The sequence below is a fragment of the Dermacentor andersoni genome, chromosome 5, assembly GCF_023375885.2.
Source record: "Dermacentor andersoni chromosome 5, qqDerAnde1_hic_scaffold, whole genome shotgun sequence".
NCBI classification, from domain to species: domain Eukaryota; kingdom Metazoa; phylum Arthropoda; class Arachnida; order Ixodida; family Ixodidae; genus Dermacentor; species Dermacentor andersoni.
The window spans coordinates 160192497-160208435 of record NC_092818.1 but is presented as its reverse complement, the minus strand read 5'-3'; the positions used below and the strand labels follow the sequence as shown (position 1 = coordinate 160208435).

At 47.7% G+C, this 15939-nt stretch overlaps 1 protein-coding gene across 1 annotated transcript; it reads right to left on the bottom strand.

Annotated features, from left to right (window-relative positions):
* Window positions 1-226: 226 nt before the first annotated feature.
* On the bottom strand, window positions 227-15795 carry LOC126532159 (RING finger protein 151-like). The gene is made up of 3 exons (XM_050179837.3): window positions 15700-15795; window positions 2091-2502; window positions 227-598 (listed from the first exon to the last, which is right to left on the bottom strand). Exons 2-3 carry the CDS (start codon window positions 2490-2492, stop codon window positions 263-265), a joined length of 738 nt encoding a protein of 245 aa, XP_050035794.1. The 5' UTR covers window positions 2493-2502; window positions 15700-15795; the 3' UTR covers window positions 227-262.
* Between the last annotated feature and the right edge of the window lie 144 nt (window positions 15796-15939).

The following is a 15939-nucleotide window of genomic DNA, read 5'->3' as shown; positions in this document are numbered from 1 at the left end:
AATCCTGTTCCGTCGACGCCATTGCTTGCTGGCAGCATCGAAATTTTGAAGTACATGGCTCGCAGCATGATCCGGCGGTGTCGTGTAGACGAGGCTGTTGGCCGTGGAGACGCGACGAAATGAAAACTTGCTTACCACGTCTTCAGGCAAATCGCGAAACTGACGCAAGCGGCACGTACGCGCGCGTAATTTTGGGATACTTTAGGAATAACGTTTCCCGTACCAATACAGAATTACGCAATTTGTATTCGCTTGCTTTCCCCTAAATTATGTGACCGGACGCAGGAGCCGTCGCCAGCCTGGCAGTAAGGTCTTCGACCTGGTGCTGCAGGCGTTGCACGTTCAGCTGGGTGTGGTCCCTCTGGCGCTCCAGTGAGACGATGTAGTTTCGCATTTCCTGTACGCAGCTGTGGTCGCGCAGTCGGTCGGCGCTCAGGCTTAAGCCGCAGTCGCGGGTGCAGCGAACCATGCGCTTGGAGCAGCGCTCGCGCCGGTGCGCCATCAGCTCCGAAGGACGTATCTGAGAGCCGCAGTCTGGGCATGGCGCTCTGCGGAACTGGCACGAACCCAGGTGGCTGTTCAGGGTCTCCATGGTCACCTGAGAAGACCGCGCAGGCTGCGTTTGTTGCTTGAAACGTGACTCCACCTAACCACTGAAGTCGCGAACTCTAGCGGGGTGTGGGTAAATGCCTCAAGCTTACCTAATTCTATGTCGTAATGGCGCAGACCCTAAAGCAATACATTCAAGATGGCAGAATTATCCATTAATACCAGCAATAAACAGGCACGCGCGATATGTAGCGAATGCATCTAACTACATTGTAGTGAATCCTCGATTTGATATCAAGCCTGTCCTGCTGCATTCTTTACGCGATAGGAACTGAATCATTGGCTCAAAGGACATGCGCCAGGTTATTGCTGCAGGCATTATAGGAAAGGAAAAAGAATCTCTTACCCCAGCGCTGATGGAACGCTCCAGCTTGACGTTCTTGACGTATAACGCAGTAACTAAATAAACCGAAGTAGTACTTCTTGTGTGTGTACACGGACGCACCGAAGTAAAATGGCGCAGCATTACGTAATCGAATGTCCTTCATACTTTTTGTCTCTATTTCGCGGAAGTGGCAGCAACTACTTGCACGCAAAAACGAAGTGCTTAGCTTGGCGGCCATAGGCCTTGCTTTATGATTTTGATTAGTATAGGTATGGCCATCACTTCTCTTTTTTTATTGAGGTCGCATCATACAACTTGAAACACGTAGTCCGGTTAAATAGGAAGGTACGGGTTCGACAGTTAACTGAGTAAAAATATGGGGAGAGAGCCAGAGACGTGGAGTGATGCGAAGTATAAAGACGCACATGACAGGAGGAGAGGCGGTGGTTGCGCGAGTGTGTGGCGGGCACCCTGTCTAGAAGAATGCGGACCGCCGCAGTTCGACCCGCCTTCCGCATACCGCGTCATGAAACATGTTCACACTGTGCAGTACGCCACCATTTGCGGGGATTTCATCCTTCGCCGTGCGATATATTAACTGAGCACTGGTTTGCTGTACTTTCTGCACAGTTTTGCTCGAATCTCTAGAGGTGCTGCCGTCTAATCCTGTCCCCGATAGTTATAATGACTTCACCGCATCTTGGCAGGCGAGAAGCAGTGGCGCAACGCCGAGTCAAATCCGCAGCGCAGGCCGGCCGTAACCCCGAAAGGACTTGCGGCTGGACAGGCTATAGTGTATGCGGGTTACAAAACGTCGTTGGAGGCAGAAACGCCTGTGCTACGCTACGCTCGTCTAGGTGATGAGAAGACAAGAAATCGACGACGCAGAGCGATGTTAGAGAAAAAAAAAACGTCTTGAACCATCGATGTAAAACGACCGATGCGGTAGCTACACAGCAGTATAGGTAGACAATATATAGCTGTATATCGCAACTCACAGATGAGGGTGAGGTAGAAGTCGCGCAAGTCACGCAAGGATGCACATTTCAGTGGGATGCGTACACATCGCATGAATTATCAGGGTCGCACCATTACAGTGCAGGCGCCTTTAGTGGCCTTTGTTCCTGAAGAACGAAACGTCTGATAGGGGACGCACCTTTGCGGTGCAGCCTGCGTCTCGGTTCGGGCAGCGCACGGTGAGCCGCGCGATCATGTTGCTCACGAGCGGCAGCACAGGCACCAGCTGAAACGCGGCGACCCCTCGGCGACACACGGGACAACTTGCGCCGCCGAAGCCGTTGCTGTTCGCCAGCCAGCCGTTGATGCAGTCCGAGCAGAACACGTGGCGGCAGGGGCACTCGACGGGGTTCCGGTACACGCCCAGGCACACGGTGCACACCAGTTCCTGGGGAGGCCTGGGCTCGAAGTTCTCAACCGAGTACAGGGCCGGGTCTGTCGGCCACTCCGCGCGCCACGTGGTGGCGCTCCGGCTAGCGCTCGCCGCGGCCGTCGGGTGAGGGGGAAAAGCGCCGAACATTTCCCACACAAAGGAGCCCATTCCGCCGGTGCTGCGAACGAAGACGCATGCGCGGAAAGACCATCAGCTAATATATATATATTCCAGAATCGAATCAGCTTGACAAGAGTTATGCTTACGAAAAGGTGAACAGTTGCTGTTAGTTTATGACGTTTATGGAGGTGGCCGGTTAGGTGAGCGTGGCCACCTTTATGAGAGAAGAGTCGGTGGAGCAGCGGCCCTGGCAAAGAGGCTGCCCTCAACGCCGGCTATTCGCTAAACTGGCGACCATGGCTCTGGTGGTGACTCGGACGTCGTCATGTGCTCGAGCGCTTTTATACTGGAAAGGCTGGTTTTAATACAGTTCAGTTGCAGGCTAACCCCCGTAACAAACAGTGTACTTACATCCCTTAGACGAATCGGGGGAGTGACGGCGAGCCTGCAGCCGCAGCGTCTTGGAGAACGAAAACATTGTCAGCGAGTGAACTTGATTTGTAGCATAGCCTCCAAGATATACTGCTCGTCGCCCGATATCGGAGGCCGTGTTTGTAGTGATGGTGCCATATGTAGTGCCTACAGTCGCAAAGGGCCGTCTGTAGGCCTAGAGTAATTGTCAATGCAGTGCCAGGCGGTGCAGCGCAGCGTCACAACGACAGGAGCTACGGGAGTTCATGGGGACCAAGTAACGTCGTCGTCTTTATTATGTCAGAAAGCTCAGTCTCCACTGTCGCGAGTTTGCCGCTTGCATGGTTTGATAGAATTGCTACCAAAGTCGGTTGCACTGTATGGTATGAAGAACTTCATTTAGTCCTGAGGGATCAGTCTGGGACTGATGCGAGCCGCTCTCACGTCGGTACAGAGAGGCCGAGCCCCTCTGCCGTCACACGGGCCCTCTGACCAGCCCTGAGTTGGTCTGTGACACTAGGCAGTTATGTAGCTTGAAGACACATATATTTAAGCCCCATAAATTATATTTACCACAGGGCATACAGCGAAGACGAACGGGAGACACGGAACAACAAAACCGTGCGTTTCGTGTCTCCTCTTCGTTATTGTTGTTTGCGCTGTAGCAATTATGAAACCATACAAACTAGCCTAATTCACACTTCTCCCGTAAGACAATAGCGAACAAAAAAGACATCAATGCGCTTATTATTTTCAAAATATATTATGGGGTTTTACGCGCCAAAACCACTCTCTGATTATGAGGCACGCCGTAGTGGAGGACTCTGGAAATTTGGACCCCCTGGGGTTCTTTAACGTGTACCTAAATCTAAGCACACGGGTCTTTTCGCCCCCATCGAAATACAGCAGCCGTGCTCGGGATTCGATCCCGCGACCTCGTGCGCAGCAACCCAACACCATAGCCACTGAGCAACCATGGCGGGTTTGTTATTTTATGTTCAAAGCTCATCGTTTATACAAGTTTTAAAAGCGAAGCTAGTCTTTGCGAACCTCGCCTACTTTTCGTGACCGTGGGTGCTGCGTGGCTGTTCTGTAGCTGAGTAGGCCAACCAATCACAGTGGAGGACGCGCGCGACATCGCCGCTGGTTTTCTTGCCCCGCCCCCAGATCGCGCTCGCCTCCGCAAATCTGGCGATAGTAGCGATAATAGAGTGCTGCTAAGATGGTCAAGCAACTGAAAGTTAAATGCAAGGAGTGTGAGGCGTCGGTGAATTGGAAAGAAACACGGTTCGAGTCTTTAGAGGTGGCTAAAGGCGCGGATTTTATGGGCAAATGCTGCCTATTAAGTGCATGCCTGGACAGGGCTTACGAAGCGAACACCAGCCTTGCGTTACGTATGGATGCTCTAGAAAAGGCGCTACAGGGAGAGAGGGCAGAAAAGTGCAAACACCAAGAGCAGCTTAGTGAATTGTTGGACGAAAAAATGGTTGACACCGCCGTGCAAAATCCCATTGGCGGACTTTCCAGCGCCAGCCACGTGGATGTGGCCTGCAGTGGCATAGACAGCGATAGGAAAGAAGGTCAGGCAGGTACAGACAGGAATAGCTACGCACACGTGGCAACTAGGAAGTCAAGAGGCGATGGAGAGGAGGGGAACAAGCTAAGCACAAGGAATCAGGTCACAGTCAATGATAAGAGGCCGCATAATCTGGAAGTTAGGAGGGAGGAACGGATTACCCTAGTGCTTATTGGTGGTCACTCAAATATGAGTAAGTGCAAAAGAACTATAATGGAGCGTGTTAAGGGTGATAAGCGGGTAGCAGTCGGGGCGTTCCCAGGCAGGACAATGCACGCAGTACTGAGAGAGACAAAAAGCGAACTTTCTAAGAACGTTGCAGAGCGCAATTTGGTAGTGGTAGCGGCGGGGCTAAATGATGTGCTGAATGGTGAAACCGCAAAAGTAAGGGAGGGAGTTGACAATTTAAGGGCGATAGCACAAGTCCAGATCGTGGTATGCACAGTGCCGGATGTGCAAGGACGAAACTGAGGAATTACCAAGGACGTTGTGACCGTTAATCGGGAGATAAGAAAGCTAAGCCAGGAGAAAGGCTTTGAAGTGGCAGACAAACAGAGAAGTGCATAGAGCAGGCTTCGGCGGAGGCTTTACATGAGATGGCATCCACTTTAATGGAAGGCCAGGAGCCGAGATCGTTTGGCGCCTGGCAGGCTGGGCGGTAGCTTTTTTCGCAGGTCCACTGCGGCTCAGGTTGTAGGGGTAGGTAGAAACAATGTAGAAAGTGCAACGATAGAGGCTGACGCCAATAAAATGGCCACTAGGAGGTCCAGGAAGAAAACTACAAAAAAGAAATTTAACACCAGGATCAGGTACATAAACATGCAGGGGGGAGAAAGTGGTTAGAAATAGAACAGCAGGTAAAGGACGAAGAAGTAGTAGGAAGAAACATCTCAGAGGTCTAGAAGACCCATCGTTTATTGAGGGCTACGTCTGGGAAGGGAGCAACAGAACAACAACGGAGAGGAAGGAAGGAGTAGGTGTGCTCATACACCAAGGAACAAATTGGCAAATAATAAAGTCAACTTGCAAAGAGCATGTCTTGGTATCAGGTTCAATTGCCGCTAAAAAGACATGGCTAGGAGTAGTTTATTTAGGGACAGGGGACAAATGCAGGCAAGACAACAAGGACCTAGTGAAGTGTCTCAATGACTATATAAATCAGTTTGGAGAAGGTGCCGATATTATTCTGCTTGGTGACATGAATGGCCGCATCGAGGACCTAGATGGATACACAGATTGCAACGGGAAGATGATGCTGGACTTCTGTGAGCGACACAACCTAGTTATAGTAAATAGAGAAACGAAGTGTGTGGGACAAATCACGTGGGAATCCCGTAACAGGCAAACGACCATTGACTACTGCTTAATGTCGCAGGGGATGTATAGCAAGCTCGCAATAATGGAAATAGACGAAGAGGGGAAGTACAGCCTCGGAAGTGGTCTTAAGCTTATTAGTCTACATCTGGGAGCCCTGCTCAAAAGAGAAATACAGGGAAGTCAAAAAGAGCACGCAAAATTAAATGACGAACAAATAGCGAAAATAGCGGCCGGCATAGAGGAAGCAAGAGAGAAAGATCCCATAGAAAAGTGGGATTATAATAAGTTAGAACTACTCATTAGTACAAAAATAAAAGAAGTAAAAGGAGTAAACCGCTGGAGAGGACAGAGGAAGCCACGAAGTTGGTGGAACAAGGAAATTAGGAAGGCCATCGAACAACGACGGTTGCCATCAGGGGAACCATATAAGGTGGCTGGGTAAAGCGAATCACAGAAAGCAGGAACAGATTCACGATGCCGAGGGAAAATGTTTAGAGGGAGATGACGCTGTGAACTACATTGGTTCAGTTATAGCTGAGTCATTTAGGAAAGACGATAGGGTAATCGCCCCCAATGAGGGAGCAACAAGTGATAGCACAATAGAAAACAGCTTAGAACTGGCCAATCTTAACTGGAAAAAGGCGGAAGCAAATGTTCCAAAATCCACATCCGCAGGGATAGACGAAATTCCAATCAAGTTAATTAATGAACTTGGCCAAGAAGCAAGGAAACGCTAATAAAAGCATTGGAGGCAGTCATAACAAATAAGCAAATTCCGCACAGCTGGAAAAAGAGTACAATGAATTTGATTTATAAAGGGAAAGGAGATAAGACGAACACAAAATCCTTCCGACAAATTACGATAACATCAGTTATATATAGGCTGGCGATGCAGGCAGTCAAATTAAGAATGCAGTCATGGGTAGAAATTAATAGAATACTCGGAGAACACCAGAACCGGTTCAGAAGTGGTAGGCGCTTAGATGATAGCCTGTTCGTGCTTACCCAGTGCATAGAAATAGCTAATGTGGAAGATAGGCCTGTATTTAGCCTTCCTGGACATAAGCGGTGCATACGACAACGTGAACAGCGAACTCCTGTGGAACATATTAAAAGAAGAAGGTATCGGTCATGAGGAAATTGATTTCGTACAGGAAATATATCGAGAAAATAATGTTGAAGTAACATGGGAAGGAATTAAGTGTAGGACAATTGTCGAGGTACACAAAGGATTACGTTGTCCTCTATCACCGCCACTGTTCATGCTTTATAAGTATGGAAAGAAGGCTACAAGGAAGCAATCTAGGGTATATACTGTCGTACAGATTAGGCGGAGAGGTTGTTGAGCAACGACTAACGGGTTTAATGTATGCGGACGATATTGTACTGCTAGCAGATAGCCAGGAAGATTTGCAAACTCTGGTTAATTATTGTGGAGACGAAGGAGACAGTCTAGGTTTCAGTTCTAGCGCGGCTAAGTCTGGTGGGATGTTTTTCAAGGATACAGCTGATCAGGAGCTTACGATACACGGCCATGAAATACCGTGAGTGGCCGAATACAAGTACCTCGGTGTATGGATAAACAAAGGGCAGATGTACATGGAAAAGCACGAAGTCTCTCATAGCAAAAGGGCGAAGAGATGCGGGGTAATGAAACGTAGGGCATTGTGGGGATACGACAGGTATCAAGTACTGAGAGGTATTTGGAAGAGAATAATGGTGCCGGGGCTTACTTTCGGGAATGCGGTCCTGTGCTTAAGGGCAGAAGTTCAGTCGAGACTAGAAGCAAATCAGAGAGCCTGTGGAAGATTAGCACTAGGTGCCCACGGGAAAACCACAAACAAGGCAGTACAGGGGGATATGGGCTGGGCATCGTTCGAAGCACTGGAAGCTCAGAGTAAAATCCTGTACGAAAAATGCCTGAGGAAATTGGAAGATAACAGGTGGGCAGCTAAGGTATTTAAATACCTATACAGAAAGAGCATTGATTCACAATGGCGGAAAAGAACTAGGAAGCTAGCCAGTAAGCATGCCAGACACGAGGACGGAGAAAGACAGAACATTAAAGAACAGGTTAAAAACGCGGAAGGTAAAAGATGGATAAATTCAATGCAAAAGAAGCACAGTGTTCAACTATATCGATACTGGAAACAGCAGATCAGGAAGGAAGCGTTTTATGATAACTCAAGAGGCAGCGCCCTACTCTTTGAAGCTAGGTCAGGATGTCTTAAAACGCGCAGATATAAAAAGAAATTTAACGAAGAAGAAGGCACATGTACTGTGTGTGATAAATCTGTAGAAACAATAGAACACCTCATACTAAAATGTGATGGTATCCATCCCGACGTCGATGCGGGCACAGTCACGCTTTCTGAGGCCCTAGAGTTTAGAGATAACAGTAGTCATGTAAATAAATATGCGGTGGAAGTTAGCAAAAAGCGATTGGAAGATTAGTGGCTCAAAAGCAGAGAGGTGACATAAGGTTAAAAGTGTAGGAAGACGTAGTTAAAGAAAATGGCGAATTTTAATAACTGCGCATAGTGGGAGCTGCCATCACCCCGTTTCAAAGGGGACGCTCCGGCCTTCCATCCATCCATTCATCCTGGCCATGGACCCTGGCGGATTTTCGAGCCACGTAAGAGCACTCACAGCTCCGAAAAGTACGGCAAGCGACCGGTGAGCGAGGCGGAAGAAGACACGTCACGTGAGGACGAGGGTTCGGAGCAGGAAGACGCGATCGCCGATAGCTGATTGTGCAATCTGCAACCATCGCTAATAAAACCAGTTGTTTTTGATCATCGGTCGTGCTATCGTGTGCGTCAACCACTGACAACTGCTACATGTCACAGACGCTGTCAGGGCTAACTTCGGCACAAAAGAATGCATAGTTCAGACCCAAACAATTCCAGCATCAACAGAGAATTCTGAGAGAACAAAATTTATCATAGAACTCTTTTACTGTAAAAAAGCTGAAGAAAGTGTCCCTAATAATACCGCCCCAGGACCAGATGAAATACCAATAAAGCTAATAAAAAAGCTCAGTCCAAAGAGCAAGGAACTGCCGACTAATGTCATTGAACAGGGGATTAAAGCGAAGAAAATTCCATTTTGATAGCGTGAAACCAAGGTGAACCTGATCTACAAGGACAAATACGATAGGGATAGGTCTAGCTCGTACAGGCCATTTGCAGTAACATCGGTGCTATATAGAATGGTAATGTAAGCTATAAAATTAGAACTGTCGACATGGGCGGAAACAAATGATGTATACATGGGGGAACTACAGAATACTTTCAGACAACTCAGTGCATAGAGATTTCAGTCGCTCAGAATAGACTGTATATGTATATATATATATATATATATATAATATGAAAAGAGTGATAGAGGCCGAGATTGTGAGGAATTGGTGGAAATTAACCAAGGACTGAATCAAGGATGCCCTCTGTCTCCGTTGTCCTTCACGGCTTATGTCAAGGGCATAGAAAGACAACTGGGGAGGTATTCTGTAAGAGTCCATCTAGTGGACATGTCCATTTCGTCTTCTGTTCAAGTTCTGATTGGCTGGGCTGGCCTGCCCGTCCGCAGCAGCGTGGTGCCACAGCCAGTCAGCACTTCAGCAGCAGACAAAACAGACATGTCCACTAGGTCGACTCTTACAGAATACCTACCTTGGAAAGCAGTCAATTAGGATTTGATTCATCATACAGACCTAATTGATAAATGGTGCAAGAGAAGGTCACCGCACTAATGTATGCGAACGACATAGGGCTACTAGCGGACAATGCAAAAGATTTACAGACACTGGCCAGTATGTGTAGCAACGCAACGACAAATCTAGGCCTTAAATTTAGCACAGGGAAATCGAGAATTATTATTTTTAATGAAGAGACGAGTAACCACATGGTGTCGATTCGAGAGCGAGTCATACCCATAGTCAATCAATATAAATAAGTCGGCGTACACATAAACTAAGAAAACACTTCTTCAAGCACTCAGCATGATAATCCCAAATTAAAAGGGAAGCGGAATGCAGCAATATAATGAACCATAGGGCACTTTGGGGCAGCAGTAAACATGAGGTGGTGCGTAGAATCTGGAAAGGAGTCACGGTGCTAGTGCTGACGTTCGCAAATGACATTCTGTGCCTAAAATCGATATATTCTCGGGGTTAGAAGTTAACCAAAGATGGGTGTGTCGGTTGGCTTCAGGAGCCCACGGCAAAATCACAAAAGAGGCAATCTAAGGGGACATGGGTTGGACCTCGTTTGATGTCAGAGAAGCGCAGAACAAAATTAGCTTTGAAGAAAGACTCAGGAACATGGATCAAAATAACTGGACGGCTAAAGTGTACGAATATCTGTACCCAAAAAAGCACGCACACAGAACGGAGGAAGAGGTCAAGAAAGTTGGCAACCGGAGAGGGTAATTGAAACAGGGTAATTGAAAGTGTTGTGTTATGTGGGTGATTTCAATGAGTACATGCACAATTAGCTTCTCTGATAAACGCTAATCTATAGCCTCTGCCTTACATGGGTATCAGTAATTATTTGTTTATTGCTTACAGGAGTGTGAACTATTCATTGTCTTAGGTGACGGGCAAATTTCTCGTTGTGTAGGCATAGAAATGCTCACGGATGTAAAACTTGAAGGACGGTCAAGTTTTGTCGTTAAGAGTAGAACACGATATCATTCAAAGATCGCTGACTGCTTCTGACGCTTCCCCGAAACTGCAGCTTATGTAACCGCAGTGTTTACCGGGAAACGCTGGCGGCGAAGGCTATGTACAATGGCGAGCTTTCTCGTAGAAACGCGGCCTCTTGCGTGGGCTGATCCTGGAGGTTGTGCACAGCCGCGCCAAAATAATTACATCATTTGCAGGTTTCTGTTATTGTTTCGCACTTTTAATATTTAAGTCGGAGAAGATTTAACGTAACAGGCATGTTCTGTCGGTGTTTTCTTTCATGGCATTTGTTTTAGAGCGCAGCTCTTTGGCGTCCGTTCCTGGGTTTCGCGTCGTCGTCGGCGTTGTCGTCGGCCTCGTAACCAGCTCCGCCCCCCTTTCATCCCCCCAGCGCTAGCAGCGACCGACTGATACCGCTGGATGCCGCTGACGCCGCTAGAGAGTCAAGATAACGTGACTGCATAGAACACCGTCGCCGCCATGCAGAAAGAGGAGGAAAGGGTCCCCCCCCCCCTGTTCTTGTGTGGCGGATAGGGTGCTCTTCAGTTGCCGACGCGCCGGTTATTTCACGTAGGCCCCGGCACGTCGACGAATACGTGACCACCTTCCCACGGCTAGACCTGGTTCTTGGCGCTGCGGAAGCGAGGGTATCATATTGTTTGTGTCGGCATCGGCGGCGTTGTCCCTGAAACCAACTCCGCAGCTGGGGTTGACTCACTATCGGCGTCAGCGGCATCAGTCAGTCGCTGCTATCTCTTCCCTCCTCCCTTTATCGTGTTGTCCGCTTGCTGCGCGCGCTTCTGCCCCCATCGTTTGCCGCTGGGTGTACACGCCGCCCCCCTCCCCCCTCTTCCTGCGAGTCTCCGGTTGTCAAAGCGCCGGCTCGAACTTAATTCCTTTCTTCGCTCCTCCTCCAATGCAACCCCTGTGCGGTGGCAATCAGAGAGCCAGATCGGTTGCGGCGGATCTGTATATGTGCACCGCCCGAGCCGAAATTGCCGCTGCCGTTCGCCCTGTGCGGTGGCAATCAGAGAGCCAGATCGGTGGCGGCGGATCTGTATATGTGCACCGCCCGAGCCGAAATTGCCGCTTTCCGTTCGCCACTGCGAAATTATCTGCCAGTTCTTTCTGAGCCATGAGCGAGACGACCGATGGAAGTCCTCCGTCTGCTGCTGCTGCTGCTGCTGCTGCTGCTGCTAAACGAGCTGCCAGAGCAGAGGCCCAGCGCCGTCGCCGTCAGAATCCAGAGGTGCGTGCCGCCGAAGCAGAAGCTTACCGTCGCCGCCGTCGAGATGATCCAGGAGTACGCGTCGCCGAAGCAGAGGCTAAGCGCCGCCGCCGAGAAGACCTTGCCGTTCGCGCCGCCGAAGCGGAGGCTCATCGCCGCCGTCGAGAGCAACCAGCAGTAAGCGAGGCTGAAGCAGAAGCACAAAGCTTCCTTCATGACTGTCAAGAACTGTTAGTGGAGTCTTTGTTAAAGGAACACGTGTGAAAAATAAAAAAAAAATTCTGTGATAGCGCATACATGTGTTGCTCGATTTCTTTGCCTCAATCTATCGAAAAGGTGAAACAGCTTATTTGCTGCGCTCAAATTTCGCATTAGGAAGTAACGTAATCGTCGGTAATTTTTTTGGGCTGTCGTTCCCGAAATTCCGAAGAATAACTTTACAAAGAATGTAAGACAAGGTATGAGCAACTTTAGTGATAGAATGGTGTGGCAATACAACCCACAAATACCGCATATCATATACATATGCTTAAATATATACAGAAATTTTAGCTCACGGACAACTCTTCGGACACTGCCGGATTTTCTGCGACATGGGGCCCTTAAGAGGAAGCTTTAGCTCGGGTGCTTCTATCTAAATACACGTAAAAGGAGAATTCGTTTGTCTCGGCAACCTCGGCACCAAATTTGAAAGGTTTGTTGCATTTAAAAGAAAAACTAATAATCTAGTGAATGTTGGTTTTGCATTTCTGATTTAGGTCGTTAATTTTTGATTAAAAATTGGCAAAAAACAAAAATTTTCAAGAAACGAAACTATCAAGTTCACAACTCTAACTCAGCAACGAAAACTTATAATACAATACCGTGAATTGCATATAATAGTACATCTAAAGCAAACAAAATTGATATGTTACACAAGAATGTCAAAAAATTTAGTGATATGGGAATATAGCTTTTGCAGAACCCTTGTAAACAACGTAACAAATTCACATAAGATATAAAATGACATATCGAATTTGTCCGCTTTCAGTGATCTAATGGATGCCGTTTACAGATTCGCGATATCTCTTCTTGATGCAGAGCTGTTAATTCGTAAACTTGGTGCTTCTATTTTTTTTTCAAACTTTAGAATTTTTGAAAACATTTTTTAACAGAATTCAGGAGCTAAATAGAAATTCCGCGACCAACAGTCACCAGAATTTAACTTGCTTTCTCAAATGCAACAAATTTAATTAATATCGGTCCAGGGGTTATCTCAGGAAAACGTTTTTGCGTTCTTACATGTATTTGAATAGGCCGCGTCGGAGTTGGGCCCGAGCTAAAGCTTCCTCTTAACGTTATCGCGTTAAAAATTAATTGTGTGCTCTTACGCGCCAAAACGAAGATATGATTATTAGGCATGTCGTCGTGGGGGACAGCGGATTAATTTTGACCACGTGGGGTTCTTTAGCGTGCACCCAATGTACGCTACAAGGAGGTCGTTGCATTTCACCCCCATCGACGTGCGGCCGCCGCGGCCAGGATTCGATCCCACACCCTCGAGTGAAGATGTGATTAACAAATATAAGCGCCCTTATCTGCCGTGCACTTTCTTTCTGTTCATCTCAAGCTCTTAGCTTTCTTGTGACCACGTAATTGGCTACTTCAAATGAATAAAAGCACTGTAGTTGGCAGAGATGAAGTAAACTTGTTTCGCAGAAAGAAAACTTCGTGGAATGTGCGGCTTTAACTTAATGTTTTTATGTTAGGCGCCATCGATTCACCCTAACACGTCGTAGGAGATACGCGTTCTTGTTGAAGAGCCCCAGTGCTCTTCCGTATAGCCCGGTAATCTAAGCATTGTCCGTTTGAGCTATCCAGAGGGTGCCTATCAGTCAAAAACATTTACTTATGAGCAAGTGACGTTGACCGCTACCGTTATCTGCGCCGCCTGCTGCCTGATATGCAGAGCAGACAGCTGACGGGACGAAGGTTGAGTCGCGCATGGCAATAGGGCACACGTTCACTTTGCATCCTGTCGATTAAGTAAGCTCGCTTGGTGTGAATTGGTCTCGGTTGTTAGAGGGAGCACAGAAATTCAGTTTCCAAGTCACAAGCATAAGCATCCCGATGGCCAGATCACACGGCTACACACACTAAAAGCAATTTGTCTCGCAGTGGCCATCGCTAGACGGCGCACGTGCCCTTTCTAGAGCGTCACTCCCGGGATTCAGAAAACAGCGCTATGGGCTGTACGGTGGTATAGGCAACTCTCTAATGTGCAGTTGTCACTTTGCTGGTCTTATAGTGGCAAGTGTCCGCTTATATCTATTTGTCAGTGGACTGTACATGCGTGTAAAATGTAGCCATGGCGCCATTCAAGTTCTTCATAACACACCATAGCGTACCAACCACAAATTGTCACTTGCGAATTCGCGTCATTGTATGCACTTGTCAGAAGAAAGAAAATATTCGCACGTGGTCTACTCTAACGTGTTATCCTCGACAGTGGATCACACTGATACATCAGAGTTGCATATTGCCAGTTACTTCCAACTGCTATACTGTGGTTGAAGCAATGAAAAGTGACAGACAGTGAAAAGACAAAGCAAGGAACATAAACCTTGAGACGTTTCGATCCACGTCCTATAGGCCACATGGGTAATGTACGCTTCAGCGTGACGCGCGTTTCTAGGAGAAAAAAACGATGCGTGATCCAATGACCATTCAATGTACTGTGCGAAAGAGAAAGCGAAAATGAATAGCTGGTGTAGCTAGTGTGTAGACGCCGTACCTGAGACGTCGCAACATTTGACGGGGCCTGACGTATAAGGGACAATCAACAATTTAACACGCTGTTGCTACTACTACTACTGCTACTACTATTGAAATAGATAAATAAGCAACTGAGTAATAATAATAATAGTATTAGTAATAACAATAATATAAAATATCCAGATTCAATTGATATGTTGGAATTTGTCAAGTGAAGCTTTAGTGAAACGGTGGAACAAATTCTCTGCAATAAACGGCGATGCGTAAACTTTTGTTTACGTTCATCCTATGCAAAGTGAGATCTCAACACAAATGTCACAGCTTTATTCTCGTGCATTTATTATGTTTACACACTACACCCCTCAAAAGCCAGTTTAATTAGGTTGATACTGATGCATCTTGTAGACTAACACGGGGGAGTCAGCGCATAGGAAGCTAGTCATCATCCGAACCCCGTGGTTAAACGTGCTCGCCTTAAGGCGCAACGGCATGCACGCGATTTTCCAGCGATGGCGACAAGCGACGGCGAGGAACGACAGGTTTTGCCGTTGCGGAGGGCGATCCGTCGCTGTCGCTTGTCGCGTCGCCGGTTTTTAGAAGGTCGGAAAATTTCGCTTCTCCCCGGTAGTCCGCGCGGCGACTTCAGCGAAGGACAGCGTAATTGAGCAACATCATCCAAGCAGCCAGGCAGCCCACTTCGATCTGAATTTGCTCTTGCAACTTACTTTTTGCTGTAACAGCAAAAAAAAAAAAAAAAGAAAGAAAGAAAGAAGGTAACATTAGCCATTGCTTCGTCTTACCTCACGCCGAAGAAAAAGTATTGGCGTTGTCTTGTCGTTATTATTGTGATCGGTAGTTTGTTTTCACGCTGCTGGGCCTAAGGTGCCACCGAGAGCCCACCGTATGGCGCCGCCGCATTTCACGCTGGCATCACGAAACGATTAAACCTAGGTCTAATATATCGCGGTTAAAACACTGACCTCCTGGCACATTTGACTTTTTTTTAACAAGAGCCTGATATTTATTCGGACAAGAACGTAAATTTGTCGCTGCGTTTTTCCACGATGTCACGTTCATCTGGTTGCTCCACGCTGTGACGCGACTGCTGTGCTGCAGAACCTGCCATTCACGTCGAGTCTCCGTCGCTTGAATATCGCGTGAATGTGGTTGTGGCTTCACTGTCTCGTTTAGGTCGCCTAACTGTCTTGTCTCGCCAGTACGGCCGCTATGCCACAGCGCTATGCTTATAAATACGTTGCGATTTAAACGAGGTTAAATGGCTTACCTCTGCTCCGATTCGGGGTGAATGTTATCCTGTGTCCGCGAGTGCCCCCGCCCACCTGGTCGTGCCACCGGTGCTCGAGCGCTCCACGGGCCGGTTAAATGATGATGATGATGATGATGATGATTCCAAGCACTGGCACGTACCCACAACGGGGAAACGGCCAAGAAACGGGATGTGGTTGGGCCTCGTGCAACCGATTGTGCAGAGCATATACAAGGTGTTCCAGCTAACTTTACCCAG